This window comes from Silene latifolia, chromosome Y (genome assembly GCF_048544455.1).
Source record: "Silene latifolia isolate original U9 population chromosome Y, ASM4854445v1, whole genome shotgun sequence".
Classification (NCBI taxonomy): Eukaryota; Viridiplantae; Streptophyta; class Magnoliopsida; order Caryophyllales; family Caryophyllaceae; genus Silene; species Silene latifolia.
Window position 1 is genome coordinate 127,429,816 of NC_133538.1, and position 14,751 is coordinate 127,444,566.

General features: G+C 33.0%; 1 protein-coding gene across 1 annotated transcript; it reads left to right on the forward strand.

Moving 5' to 3' along the window:
• Nucleotides 1-1,217: 1,217 nt before the first annotated feature.
• On the forward strand, nucleotides 1,218-2,009 carry LOC141628886 (uncharacterized). Its single transcript, XM_074441971.1, has 2 exons — nucleotides 1,218-1,279; nucleotides 1,700-2,009. The coding sequence occupies exons 1-2, from the start codon at nucleotides 1,218-1,220 to the stop codon at nucleotides 2,007-2,009; spliced, it is 372 nt and encodes a 123-aa protein (XP_074298072.1).
• The last annotated feature ends 12,742 nt before the right edge of the window (nucleotides 2,010-14,751 follow it).

Consider the following 14,751-nt stretch of genomic DNA (forward strand, 5'->3'; position numbering starts at 1 on the left):
ACCAAATTTGGCGCGTAATAACAATCATTACCCTACTTACCCAATGTAAAAAGGGAACACCCCGCTGAGGCGAGCGTAGCCCTAATGAAGAAGGAATTCATATGTGCTACTAATTGGTAAGGCTAATCTCAATTTTAATTAATGTGAGAGATCTTGTCAATTAATCATCTATCACTTTTAAGTGAACTAAATTGGTGAATTTTAGACGATCATAAATTGACAACATTCGTATAGCAGGTAATACCCCGTACTCTTAATATAATTGATAAATTATTTATAAACATAGTAAAATCCTTATTCGGTATTAGAATATATACTAAGATGGAAATACACTAGCTAGTGTATATGAATTTGGTAATGTTATTATATACTAGATTTTGTGCCCGTGCGTTGCACGGTTTCTAAATAATTTTTTATTTTTAACTGAAGTGGTAGAATATGTAAGTTCTTGAATATGAGAACGGTAAAATTTGCTATCGTAAAGTAATTAATGACTTTGAAAAAAAGTGTAGTCGACGTTGTGAATTAATTTAAGTTAGTCTCTCTAATTTCAATTAGTCTTTTGTACGATTGTGTTATATACTACTCCGTATTATACGGTCTTCATTGGCATATTATGAAATCTTTATTGTCATCTTAGATATGTATGATCGTGTTTGTCAGTATGTGGCTTCAATTTATATAGGTTGTGCCCTAATTATAATCAGCAAGTGTCAATTGTGACGATGTTTTGTCTTAACTAAACACATGAGTAGTACTTGACTCATCGCAAGTTTGTAATGGATATACCCGTTATAAATGAGAATATGTGAATTATAAAATGATAAGGATTCCTATATGTCAAACTTCATCCGTGTAAAAAAAGGCAATTACTGAAGAACTTATACAATCATCTGGCACACACCGCTGCTTCCATAGTCTTGCACACACCGCCGCTTTCATAGTTATAGTTACAAATCAAACATTGAGGATAAAAATAAAATAAAACGTAAAGAGCATATTATATATAAAAAAAAAAAAAAACCGACCAATATAAAATCAAAGATTTGGGATCCTTGAATTTGTGAATACATTAACGTATGAAGATTTCATATGTATATTGACTGGTATTTATATTTTACTAAAATTTATTACAAAGCCTATCTTATATTCCTTAATTTATTTATACACATTTTTTGTGAGATTGTGAGTGTATAAATTCTTTCAATCTAATAATTATGACTGAGTTATGTTTCGACTTAGAGTCCCCTTTGTCAAATAATGTTCATCTTATTAAATGGTATGAGGAAAAGACAGAGAATAACAATCATTTGTTCCTTTGAGTATAAATAGCGTTATAGTAATATAAATTATTCCTTCTACCAAAAAAAAAGTATAAATTATTCATCAACAGATTAATTCATACAACAACAACATCCGAGCCTTAATCCCAAAATGATTTGGGTCGGCTGACATTAATCATCCTTTAGAATCGTCTTAGTGGTGTTAGTATTCTCCATTCCTTTTTTTTTTCGCCTCATTTGAATTGCTTGCGTGAATGATGTCAAGTTTTAAAGATACCAATATTTTCACAATATTAATCTGAAAGTGGTTAGTTATGAGTATAATTTTCTGATTGAATGCCTTTCCCCTGCTTTAACATGTAATTAGTTACACAGTACTTTTTAATGTCATGTTGTCTGATAATCTATTTTTGCAGGTCAAATGAAGACGATGTGAATGAGCCTGTGAAACATACTGGAATCTTAAAATTGAGGGGGCTGCCCTTTTCAGCCACAAAGGAGGATGTGACGGAGTTCTTCAATGGATTTTTGTTAGCAGAAGATTCTATCCATATTACATTCAATTTGAACGGAAGGCCGACTGGTGAGGCATTCGTCGAGTTTGCTAGTGTTGAGGATTCCGAGGCTGCCATTGAAAAGGACAGGAAAACCCTCGGAAGCCGTTACATAGAGCTCTTTGCCTCGTCACAGGAAGAGCTCGCTGAGGCCCTCGCCAAAGGACGATGAATCTGTTGTGTTAATTTTTTTTGAGGTTTCTGGTTTCTATAGAATTGTTTCCTGTAATACTCACGATTTCAGAAAAAGTTGGAGACTCTCATAACATAAAAGTAACTACTTTTGACATAAATAAAAAACGATAGCTTATGGAATAATACACAAACTCTCTACCATGCCTGAATATTTTTCATAAAAACATTAGATAGAGTCTTGAGAAATTGATCAGAAAGAATAATGTTTTCATTTCATTAGTTTAATTTATTATACGTATGAAACCAACTACGAAGCCGTATAGTTACCATCTTATTGTTACGGTTGCAATGATTGAATTCCCGTCTTCCTGATGGTTAAATGGTTGCCCTTCATTGTTCCCTGAAAAATCATAGAAAAATATAATACAAAATTAGATCTCCTAATATATTGATATATTAAGCGTAAAAAAAAGTTAACATGATCCAGCACAAGAAAGATTTAATTTATGGGGTAAGGGACATTGAAATGTTACTAGGCGTTCATGGTATGGTTTATATACACTATTTATAGTTTAAATTCTAATCAATTTAACTTATATATAAATAGAGAGTATGAAAGACAATAGAATTCTATTAAAACAAATATATTAGGAGTCTTTACGGTTGTGATAAAATATTCCAAAATATACAAAATTCATTAATGATTGTTAATTATATCTTTAAGTAATCTTCACATATATTATTATTTTAATTAAAGTGTTTCAAAAACCTTGGAATCTCTAGAATTGCCTGAAAAAAGTCTCTTTTATATATATAGTAGATTTTAATGCCCGGGCGATGCCCGAGCCCTTTTGTAATATCCTGTTATTATAATGTGATAATTTTACTTTTACGAACTGAATTTGTAGGAGCTTAACTTTTATCAACTGAACATATTAAATTTAAAGGGATTGACCTTATTTTCAAAAGAACATGACCTAACTACTAATTTGCCACTAATTCAAATCTAACTTGTGATAGCAAGTAAATACACTTTGCTCAGTTGCAGATATTCTTTAACCACAAATTCTCATTTGTATAATTCTTATTAGTTGATTTAGATAACAAAGATAATCCAAGCAAACAATAAAGAGGAAAATAATCATCAAGCTACGTCCAGTTCCTTACATATAAAAACTAACACGATAAATTTATAGATACATGTACGACTATATTTAATCAGGCTTAGCTAAATTCATCAAATCAAGTTAGATAGCTCTATTACTTCTTTTGTTTCTGCTTAAGAAACCAACTTAACACAAAATTCCTTCTAAAACAAATGAGTAAAACCTCCAAAATTACATAGTAGATTACAATTCTATAGCTTTACAAATTATAATTATTACTCTTAACTCAAATTTTTGAATAATGGTTCTCAACACACTTCTAATACAATAAACATTGTGTTTTTCATCCTAACACACTTCTAATAAACTAATGCCAATATGATTTTATCCTTAAATTTACATAAATCCTAACCAAAATCTAAAAACTATATGCCCCATACATGTACACTACTCAACCGTTATAACTCAACCGCATGGCACTATTTGTAAATTTACATAAATCCTAACCAAAATCTAAAAATCATATGCCTCATACACTACTCAACCGTTATAACTCAACCGCATGGCACCATTTGTAAGTTACTTTGACATTGTTAGTCTCGCATCCCTGAAATGAAAAGCAAAATATAAAATAGATTTAATCCCACTTTTTAAAGTAAAGCCTCCAGATTAAGCATTTAAAAAGAATATTTCTATGTCTAATTTTTCTTACTTCTCTAATCCCTTTGAGATGTCAAATTTTGTATGAGTGTTGAACTCTTGTACCAGCTTTTCTTATTAAATACTCCGTATAAATTAGATTTAAATCAACTTAATCAACTTTTAAATAATAAACCCAAGTATTCCGTATTTATCAATCCGAAGCTACTACAAACCTATATTTTCAAAAGGATTACTAACACGTATTTGGTGCTCTGTGGTCATGCAATTATAAGAGTATCCGGATACCTCGATCGAAACATATAAAAGTCAATTACTTACACAGTTATATTATCCAAAGAGAATATCTTCTTACCGGCTCAGCTTAGGTATCAGAAGAAAATAGTATGCAAAGTGCCGTTATTTGCCGAACGAACCGTTGAAGGTTTTTAATAAAAAATAAAAAAAAGAATTCTACGTGATTACGCATGTAAATATTAGTCTTTAATTAGGAGTAGATTTTAAGGAAAGAAAAAAAAGCTCAAAATTTTCCATGTATGTAATTATAGCTCGCTAATAACACCAAGCTTTATGCCAATTTCATGTGATAAAACTGAACTTGTGTAATTGTGTGCGTAGATTTGTATCATTGTACTAAACTTGTGTATAAACATGAATATGCATGGTAATAGATAATCTAACTTTTGAAGGTAACGAATATGCACATCTATTTACAGTATCACAAATTCAATTGCATGTAATTTTGTCATTAGTAATTTTGTAAGTAAAATTGAGTTATTACTCACCCGACCTTTATAATATGAGTCAGTAAAAAGCAATAAAAAATGAATTTAAGTCAACAAAAACTTTATAAACTATTATGTGAACTAATTATTACGGAGTATTAAGATGAATGTCGAACTAATATTTGGAAGCACGATATGAAGCGGTAGCGCATAATATTAGAAAGTAGAGGCAAATTCAAAGTATAAGTCTTTTATCTTAATTACCTCATTTGTGTTACGATAATAAAGTCTCCAAATTCTCTTGCAACTTTGGCCATTACGAACGTATAACCTAGAACAATTTATCATCAACCTGCATCATATACAAATAATATATATCAGTGAAAATAACTATAATCATTATTGATCAAAACGAACAAAGCACAAACATAATCAACTAAAAATAGATTATTTCATGAGGGAATTATTATTGACATCTAAGATCAAAAGACGATATTTATATAAAACGTATAATGTTCTAATTGTATTGGAATTGTCTTCAACTTAATCTAGGATTAAAGATTAATTCGCTGAGTTTTGAGCTTATATAAACACTAAAGCTGTGGAATTTAGTGGTTTGGCTTCTATACAATTTGTCAATTATAGGGCTCTTACTTCACCTATGTGACGTATGAGATGTGAACATGTTATAGTAATATTTTAGATTCCTTATTGATATGTGCATTTTATATAGTCTTTTTAGCCTATTTCATGCACGTATTTCTATGCTTTTATCGTGGTTTTATGCTACGAAATGCCCCGTATATGCTACTTTGGTGTATTTTGTCTTAATTGCAGGAATGGACCATAAAGGAGTGAAATCGAGCCTTTTACCGTCCTTTTAGCATGCATTTGGAGGAAGAGTGAATTTAGAGCGGAAATGAAGCTATTTTGAGATGCGCAAAGAAGAAAGATAGCTAGGCGAGCAAAGGAAGAACTTCAAACTGCTAGTGCCTACTTTGGAGAGCCATATCTCGGGTTCTACAACAGATATTCAGGTGATTCCAATTGGAGATGAAAGTTTGTCCTTTTAGCTTTCCAATGCCACTGGAATCACCCTGTTTGACCAAGTAACGAAGAAATGGCAGCCGTTTGAAGTTCAGTGCGCGAAGCAGGAATTACGCGCTGAGAAGTGCTCGATCGAGAACTATTTCTATTCGATCGAGAGCCCATTTGCTCGATCGAGAGCTACTTCTTCTCGATCGAGTGATTAAAGGGAAAGAAGTCTTCGATCGAGAGGAATTGTTCTCGATCGAGAGGAATGCTAAGGAATAATACTCGATCGAGAGCCTTAAGTGCTCGATCGAGCAACAATCTTTGACGGGCTTGGACTTTTTAGTTAATTTCCGTCAATTAGGTTTAGCTAATCCTATTTTCTTATAAATAGGAAGTCAGTATGTCATTGTAAACTCTCTCACACACTCTACTTCTCTCCCTTTCTCTCTTTTCCCTCTGGTTCGAGTACACTGTTACTTTCTTCCTTATTTTTCCGGATCATTTATTCAGTAATCTTTTCTTCCCTTTTCTCTCTTTAATTTAATTTAATGTTTATTATTTGTTCTTCCTTTATTTCTCGTTCTCCCTTAATTATGAGTAGCTAATTCCCCGTAGTATGTTAGGATTAGGGAAGCCGTGGTAGCGACGTTTTAATTGACTTATATAGATTAGTCTTGCGATAGGAATTGTATTAGGCAATTTAATTGTTATCCGGTCGAATGAATGCATGCAGGAGACCATAAATTTAGTTAACCCCGACCTAGATCGAAAGATTGGAAGGGAAGGCTTGCTTAATTACAATAGGGTATTGCGGTGAGGGCGAAAGTTAAGCACATTTACGCTCTAGGGCGGTTTAAGGACCGAAAGGTGACGACCATAGCTCTTCTTATCAATAGTCTAATCGCCTTAGTATTCCCGATAGTATAAGATCCGATAGTGCCACGGTGAGACCGACTCCTAGCATACTTCCTTTCTCTTATTTTTAATCTCCTTTATTCCCTTCTCTTGCCTTTAGTTTCAGTAGTTTAGTTAGTTCACAATCAATTCAAAACCCCCATTTTCGTGACACCGAATGACCGAATTAAATAGATAGATAGCAACTTAGCCTCCCTGTGGAGATCGACCCTACTTACACGACTTCATTAGTAGTAACTTAGGTATTTATTTTTGGTACGAAACGACAGTATCACTTATGATGATAATCTCTTAACCAAATTCGTATAATCATATACAGTAATTATAACTCATAATCTCATATAGCTTAGGGTAGCATTGTAGTTCTAAGAATCTAAAGTAATTTTATTATAATTATATTTGAACTGAGGTGTATGCTCAGAAAACATAATAGTACTCCGTGTAAGTTATTTGACGCAAATCACTAAATTTAACTAAAATTAGGATGTCATACGGAGTATTATTAATTAAAAGTAAAATAGGTACTCTCTAATAGTTGGACTCTCTAAGTAGTTTGTAAAACTTGGAGTCTCTATAATCGCTTGAAAAAAGCTTCCTTTATTAATATAGATAGATAGATAGATAGATAGATAGATAGATATTGATTTATATTATGTACTTAATAATAATAATAATAATAATAATAATAATAATAATAATAATAATAATAATAGTAATAATAATAACAGTAATAGTAATAATAGTAATAGTAATAATAATAATAATAATAATAATAATAATAATAAATCTATTATGTACTACCCCTTAGTACAGTAAACCCATATAAAGCCATCTAAGTAAACCCTTCACCGGGAAAAAAAACCCCTAACCCTATAAAAACAAACAAAGGAAAAGAAAAGAAAGACGGGAAGCGGAATCTTGCGGCTGCTGTATCACCCTCATCGTTATTGTCGTCGGTTTATTTCCATCATCAACGTTCCCTAGTCTTAACCAATTAGGGCTCGCTTGGAATGAGAGTAATTATTAAAGGAGTAATGGAGCTTAAATGAAGTAGAAAATGGAAGAAGTGAAGGAGGTTGGAGATAGAAATGGAGGAAAATAGTCTAATAATCTATCCATTAAGGGGGCAATAATTAGCCACCTCCCCCCTCAAGTAATGCATTACCTCTATATGGAGGTAATAATTCCCCCCTCAACACCTCTTTCCACGCTCCACAACCACCACAAACCACCACAAACCACCAATTTCCTTCCATTTCTTCTTATTTTAGCCTCTATTACTCCCTTAATAATTAATCTCATTCCAAGCAAGCCCTTAAGGTAATCAATTCCTCTTTTAATATAGCATTGACTACGGTTATTAACGCCTTTGATGTCGGGTTTGGGAGGAGTTTCATGGTCAGTAGTTAGGATGAATTAGGGTCATAAGAAGTGTCATAGAGGGCAGTTTTAGGGTGTTTAAAGTTGGGTTGGGCGCTGGACAGTAGCAGACCCGATACTCTGTTTCGGGTCGGTGTCGGTACTGGTTCAGCATTGTAGTGTGCACCTAATATAAGTTCGTTGGTGCTGAAAGCTTTGGGACTCATTAACGTTATCACTAGGTATTTAAAGCTGGTTTTCGTTTCTCAAAATAGCGAGTTTAATGTCCGGTGTTTACGCCACTGTTTTGGGCTCGTTTTGAGTCGATTTTGACGTTAGTTGACAAAGCTTTAATGATGGGTCAAGGGGTGATCATAGGGTGGTGATTTGGAGCGTCTTTAAGAGTTATTTTAAAAGCAGTTGGGGTCTTGAACGGAGCTGGACAGCAGCAGCAAGTCTGCTCTCTTTTGGAGCGGTTTCGCCCGAGTATTCGATGAGTTCATGTGCCATGTATGGGTCGGTTTATGATACGATATTAATGATAGATGAACCACCTCAACTAAAACCTTAAGGTGATGGTTGAGACCCAACTATTATAAATATTCCTATTACGCTTCCTCACTCAAATGCCCATTGGGCTTAAGGTGATGGTTGAGGCCCAACTATTATAAATATTCCTATTACGCTTCCTCACTCAAATGCCCGTTGGGCTTGAAGAGTGGTTGGTTGTCAGACGGCTCCCCGTGCACGGGTCTTTGGGTTTCCACTTCGAGTTTTTGAGGAGTTTTGAGGTTGTCAGGATTTGAACCCGTGACCTTCGGTCACACTGACTCTGATACCATGATAGATAAACCAACTCAACTAAAACCTTAAGGTGATGGTAGAGGCTCAACTATTATAAATATTCCAATTAATTAATGCATCGAGTCAGTGTATCGGCGGGTCATGTAATGACAGTTGGTTCAGGCAGTTACGTCGCCGTAGTACTATGTTGCTTGAGTTTCACGAATGGCGTGTTTTGTTGCGTGAGAACAGAGATGGAGTCGGGTGGTGTAGTGCTTGGCCAGTTCTGTAGGTTGGCTGTGTCTAACGTGATTTTTGGGTTGCTAGGTGATATAGTACATTTTGACTTTCTATAATGTTTTGTACCTCAGGAAGGTTGGGTTTTACATCTTTTTTTTTTGTGTTGGTTAATTAATTACATTTTTGGTTATTTAATTAGGGTAGTTAATTATTGAATGGTGTGACTATGGTTAATAGTATAATAGTTAGTGAATTGTGTTGTGCTAAGTTGACAAATAGAAGTGAACAACTTGTTACCATAATTAGTGGGTTGTATAGGAATTGATTATTTAATTTGGGACTGTTGGGCATGTCATACTCGAGTCTCTTATGTAACCGAGTTATATTCTCGTTAAATATATTGTTAATAATATTAGTTGTAAAATAGAATTATTTTAACTGTATATGGTATATATATATATATACTAGTTTTCTTGCCCGTGCGTTGCACGGATATTAAAATAATGTGTGATAAATTTCACAATAAAATGCAATATAGACATATAGTACATCGTTCATGTCTAAGATTTTATGTATCTTTTGACCAACGAATAATTTCGTTAACATAATATTGACATAATAATAAAAGAGTGTGATTAATAAAAGAGTGTGATTAATAAAATACTTTTTTTTAGAAAAATAAACCAATATGAAGTTTATATATTGGACTAATTGTTTTTAGAATTTGTTCATTAATACCTGTTTGTTTTTCAATTGGTCAAGGAAAACAATAATATCTACTCTGCATAATCAACTCAATGATGCAACCAATCTCCTTCTTTCGAATAACAACCATAATTTAATCATTGCTAGATCAAATTGTAATTATCTAAAATCATTTAGAGGTAGTTAGAATGTTATATCTCCTGGTTAAACTATAGTAGTACGTTTAAATATGAACCAAATTCCGACACAATACTACATGGCTAGGGCTGCTTATGTACTCTCTCTCTCTCTCTCTTGGTCCCTATCTTCGCATTTGAAACAAAATCTTTCACGCAGGCCTCTATTTTTATTCCATATTCACACACATGATCTAAAACAATCTCATCCCTTGAAAGATCGATCCTTGTCTCCGAAACTTATCTCAAATTTATCTAACCAAGTGAAAAACTAAACCCCTACTTCTAGAAAAATCCACCATCCAATGGAAACTAACCCTTGCTCTCGACCAATGTTGTTAGGATCGGGATTCTACTTTGAATCGATGGGGAGGGTAGGATCGAATCGGTAGAATCGGATTGTAGAATCGTAAGATTCTATAAATTCATTAAATATAGTTTTTTATTTGGTAAAAATATATAATTGAAGTTCGAAACGATTATTTTATACACAAAATATTGATAGTTAATGAGTTTAATATCATTTCGTGAACATATTTCTACAAATTACACGAAATTTGGGTTTTACCATGTCATTATATAAAAATATATTTTAATATGTTTGCTATGGAGTCGGATCGAAGGATCGTAAGATCGTAGAATCGTATTATGATCCTACCTCTAGATAATTTCAAATAAATAGGATCGTAAGATTTTACAAAAACGATAAAATCGTAGGATCCGGGATCGGTAAAGCATTTTTGAATCGTAAAATCGTAGAATCATAGGATCGAACCGGGATTCTGACAACAATGCTCTCGACAATGTATTTTCTTAGGAAAATAAAACCAAAATAAAGTTTATATATATGATACCTGGGACTGAGAGTTTTTAGATTTTGTTCATTAATACCTGTTTGTTTTTCAATTGGTCAAGGAAAATAATAATATCTACTTTGCATAATCAACTCAATAATGCAACAAATCTCCTTTTTTAGAATAACAACCGTAATTTAATCATTTTTGGGTTAAATGGTAGTTACATAAAAACATTTACAGGTAGTTAAATGTTATATCTCCCGGTCAAACTATAGACGTACCTTTGAATGTGAACCAAATTCCAACGCAATACTACATGGTCATGCTTATGACACCCCACTATAACAATAGTCTTGCCCCCATCTTCTCAGTTGAAACAAAATCCTTCACATGAGACCCCTATTTTTCTTCCTTATTCACACACATGATCTAAAACAATCTCATCCCTTGAAATATCGATCCTTGTCGTCGAAACTTCTCTCAAATTTATCCAACCAAGTGAAAAACTAAATCCCTACTTCTGGAAATCCCACAATCTAATGGAAACCAACCCTTGCTCTCGACAATGTTGTTAGAATTAAGTTTTTCCTTTAATTTGGATTCATGGGGTCAAGATTAAGTTTATCAGTATGATCTTTTGAGATTTCTTGTTATTATTAATGTTACCTATATGTTTTAATGCAAGCGATATTTGCTGATAAATAACCGTATTTATTATCACTATCCTCGTTAAACTCACCACCCTCCACAAATGCACCCTCCCTCTACCCCCACTAATTTACCCGCAAAATAAAACATGAGCGACTGTGATTAGTTCTTACTACTTGAAACAACCTTCAATCCACTACCACTATCATTACCTTTTCGCCACGTTTTACATCTAAGAAGTCATAAATCATATTCAGCTCCATGAAACACCAATCTTTACTCCAGATGATATGGATCCTTATCTCCCTTATCGAAGACAATTTATTTCTCCTTCAACAAAGAAAAGTTTAAGAAACAATCTTCCCTCTTATCTCTCTCCCTTTCCCTTCCTAGTCTTTTTCTCGTCCCCTCCCCTTCCTCCATTCCAGATACTCAAACAAAGTGTTTGGGTACTATGTTTGTAAACTGATTAAGTTTGAATATTATATATATATACACGAATTTTTCTATTTATTTCATTTTGCATAAATAAATCTTACTACCTCTATCTCATTTTTATTGTCCTTTTTTCTTCAAATTTTATTATCTCATAATTATTATCCCCTTTCTAGATCTAGTAAGGAAAAACTTTAGTCAACCAACTCGTCGCAATCAACCTTATTCCCACTCGAAACAACCTTTAGTCCACTACTTAATCCCTTCGGTTCACACATAAAACGGTCTAAAATGCAAAACTTTCATCTCTCTCTTGAAAAGTCTATCTAACTAACAGAAAACTAACCGCTACTTTCTGAACTTCATCATTTTTACATCCCGTAAAGATCAAGTTGAACATGACAAACAAAAATGCAGAAACTTAGGTTATCTTTGATAACGACAGATTGAACGGTTTTTTTAAGCATTTTGAGAGTTTTTACACTATTTAAATAACAAATGTGCTATTTTCAGTGTTGATCATCGACATATTGAAATATTAGATTGTGGTGTAATTTCCTGTTTTACATTATGACCTTTAATTAGTATATTATAAGAAAATAAAAATTGAGTTTTTTTTTTTATCTCTGAGGAAATTAAAGATCAAACTTTATCTTTATCATATTTATAATTAATATTCTTCACTTAAAATATATAAATTTAAGTAAGTTCAAATAAGTTAGCTAAAAGTTATAAATCACAAATTGTACGAAGCAGTATAATCATTTTTTTATTAATATGAAATAAATGTCATAAACTTCATGCGAATATTAACGCGGTAGAGAACTATAGAAGAGTTGGCAAATACGTGACCCCCTTTTAGGTTTAAATTTTTTCATTTATTTTTATATTTTTGCCTAAAGGTGGTTAAAACATCGTATTATGCATGACGAATATGTCTCACCCTTCCCCAATTCGTATCTCTCCTTAAATTATAGTGATGTTGTGCTCAATTTACACACACACAAAAAAAAAAATTATAGCATCAACAATAATTAGTTTGCTCCATATAATTGAATAGTATCGTTTTTTATGCATGTAAATTTGTCAGAAGAAAAGCTTGAGAGAGACGGTCTTCACTATATTAGGGCAAGACTACTCTTACCCTTTTATGTGTTTATCATGACTTTTTTTTAATGTTGATCGTTGCTTGAATTGAATCTTAACCTTATACATTTTCTATAATAAGTGTATCTAATTTACCTTCAAGCCTCATTCAAATCTATTTTATTACTCGTTGTACCATTTTTACTTTAAATTGTAAAACAATCGCACAATAAAGTTTTTCAAAACATTTACTCATTTACCATAATATGATATTTCGATTCGCATATTAGCAGCAACTTTCTTTATCTGTTAATACTCCTTGGAAAATAGATATCAAACTTTGTACTTATCAATAATGTGTGAATATCTTATTTAAATTGTGATTAATATACTTTTATATAATGACAAATGAATGTAAATAATATAATATATAATAAATTATCAATAGAAGTTGAAGTGTATTGTGAGGAAAATAACTTTAAAATTAGTCGAAGAAATACATATGACATTTGAAAAATAAACTTCGTATTATGTATAATTAAATATGACATTTGCAATAACAAAAGACGTAGGGACATATTTCAGCGTTCATTTTACTCTTTACATGAGTAAATTTCATGTAGTACGTATTATGCATGCACATTTGTCACAACCCAGTTCGGCCCAGAGTCTTTTAGCCTCATAATACCTCATTTTTTTAATCGGAAGTTGTCATAAAATTGGATATTATAAATATATCTGATGGGGCATATTCTGCACCGCTGACCAAGTCAACATATTGAGCAAGGTCAAAGATATCCACAGCAAGTCAACGACTTAGACAGCCTAGCCGATGCAGCCCATCGGCCTATCACTGGTCTCGGATGGCAACCCGCTGCCACCGGGCACATATCCGCGTACTCATATCCAAGACCCCTCGGCCGTGAGGCAACAGGGCCCGCCGGCCTGCCATAGGTCCCTCGGCCGAGGGGTAGATCAGTCTTTCCACCTGCTAGCCACTTGGCCACTTGGCCACTACGTGACAAAAGGTGAAAGCCTATAAATACTCCTCAACCTTCATTAAGGAAAGGATCCAACCAATTCACAACTAAACCTAAATACACTATTCATCTGGTAATATCTTCCTTATCTCTCTACAATATACATTCAGCCAAGTAACAACTTATCCCTTAAGTTTACTGACTTGAGCGTCGGAGTGAGTACGCTTGGCACAAAGCCAAGCCCTCAGTTCGTTCATCGTTGCAGGAGAGGCCGAGAGGAACGATTAAGGCCAAAGGGGAATCCAACTCAAGACATCATTCAACAAGCCACGGGTGGTAACTATACTTGCTCTGGAATTACACCCGGAACAATATCAAAGGTTTTATTTTCCTTCTAATTTAATAAAAAGTGAACAAATACTAATGAATAATTTTTTTAGTATTAATAAATTATAGATAATTAATTTATTTCCTGTTTCTAATAATAAAATTGTAAAATAATTAATTAATTCTCATTTCTAATAGGAAAATCATATTCCTAATTATAATAGAAAAATTTTAAATAATTATTATCTCCTAATTCTAATAGTATAATAAGAAAAAAAAAGCCTTAATAAATTGTTAATTTATTTCCTATTTCTAGTAGGAAAATTGTAAAATAATTAATTAATTCTCATTTCTAATAGGAAAATTATATTCCTAGTTATAATAGAAAAATTGTAAATATTAAATATCTCCTAATTCTAATGCTAATAGTATAATTAGAAAAAAAAGCCTCCTTTAGTTATATATATTGATTAAATGAAGGTTTGGATTCGGTGAAGGACGGTTATTACTATTTGCTTGCTGAATTTGCGATCGTCTGAGGTAGGGTTTCCCTACTCAGTTACTAGTTGTTATGATATAATGATAGATAGTGTAGATTGTGATAATGTTGTGATACGTATTGGATGTTATTGGTACTATTGATGGACTTTGGAGGATGAGGAGTTCAGTTGGGAGTCTGGCTCCGCCCGGGATCGCTTCCTATGGTTCTCCCACCCACAGAGAGGATGTGCACATTAATGGTTTGGGTTTACTGGTTGCTACACGTGTTTCGTATAGGGCGCCATGACAGACAGTTGCTACC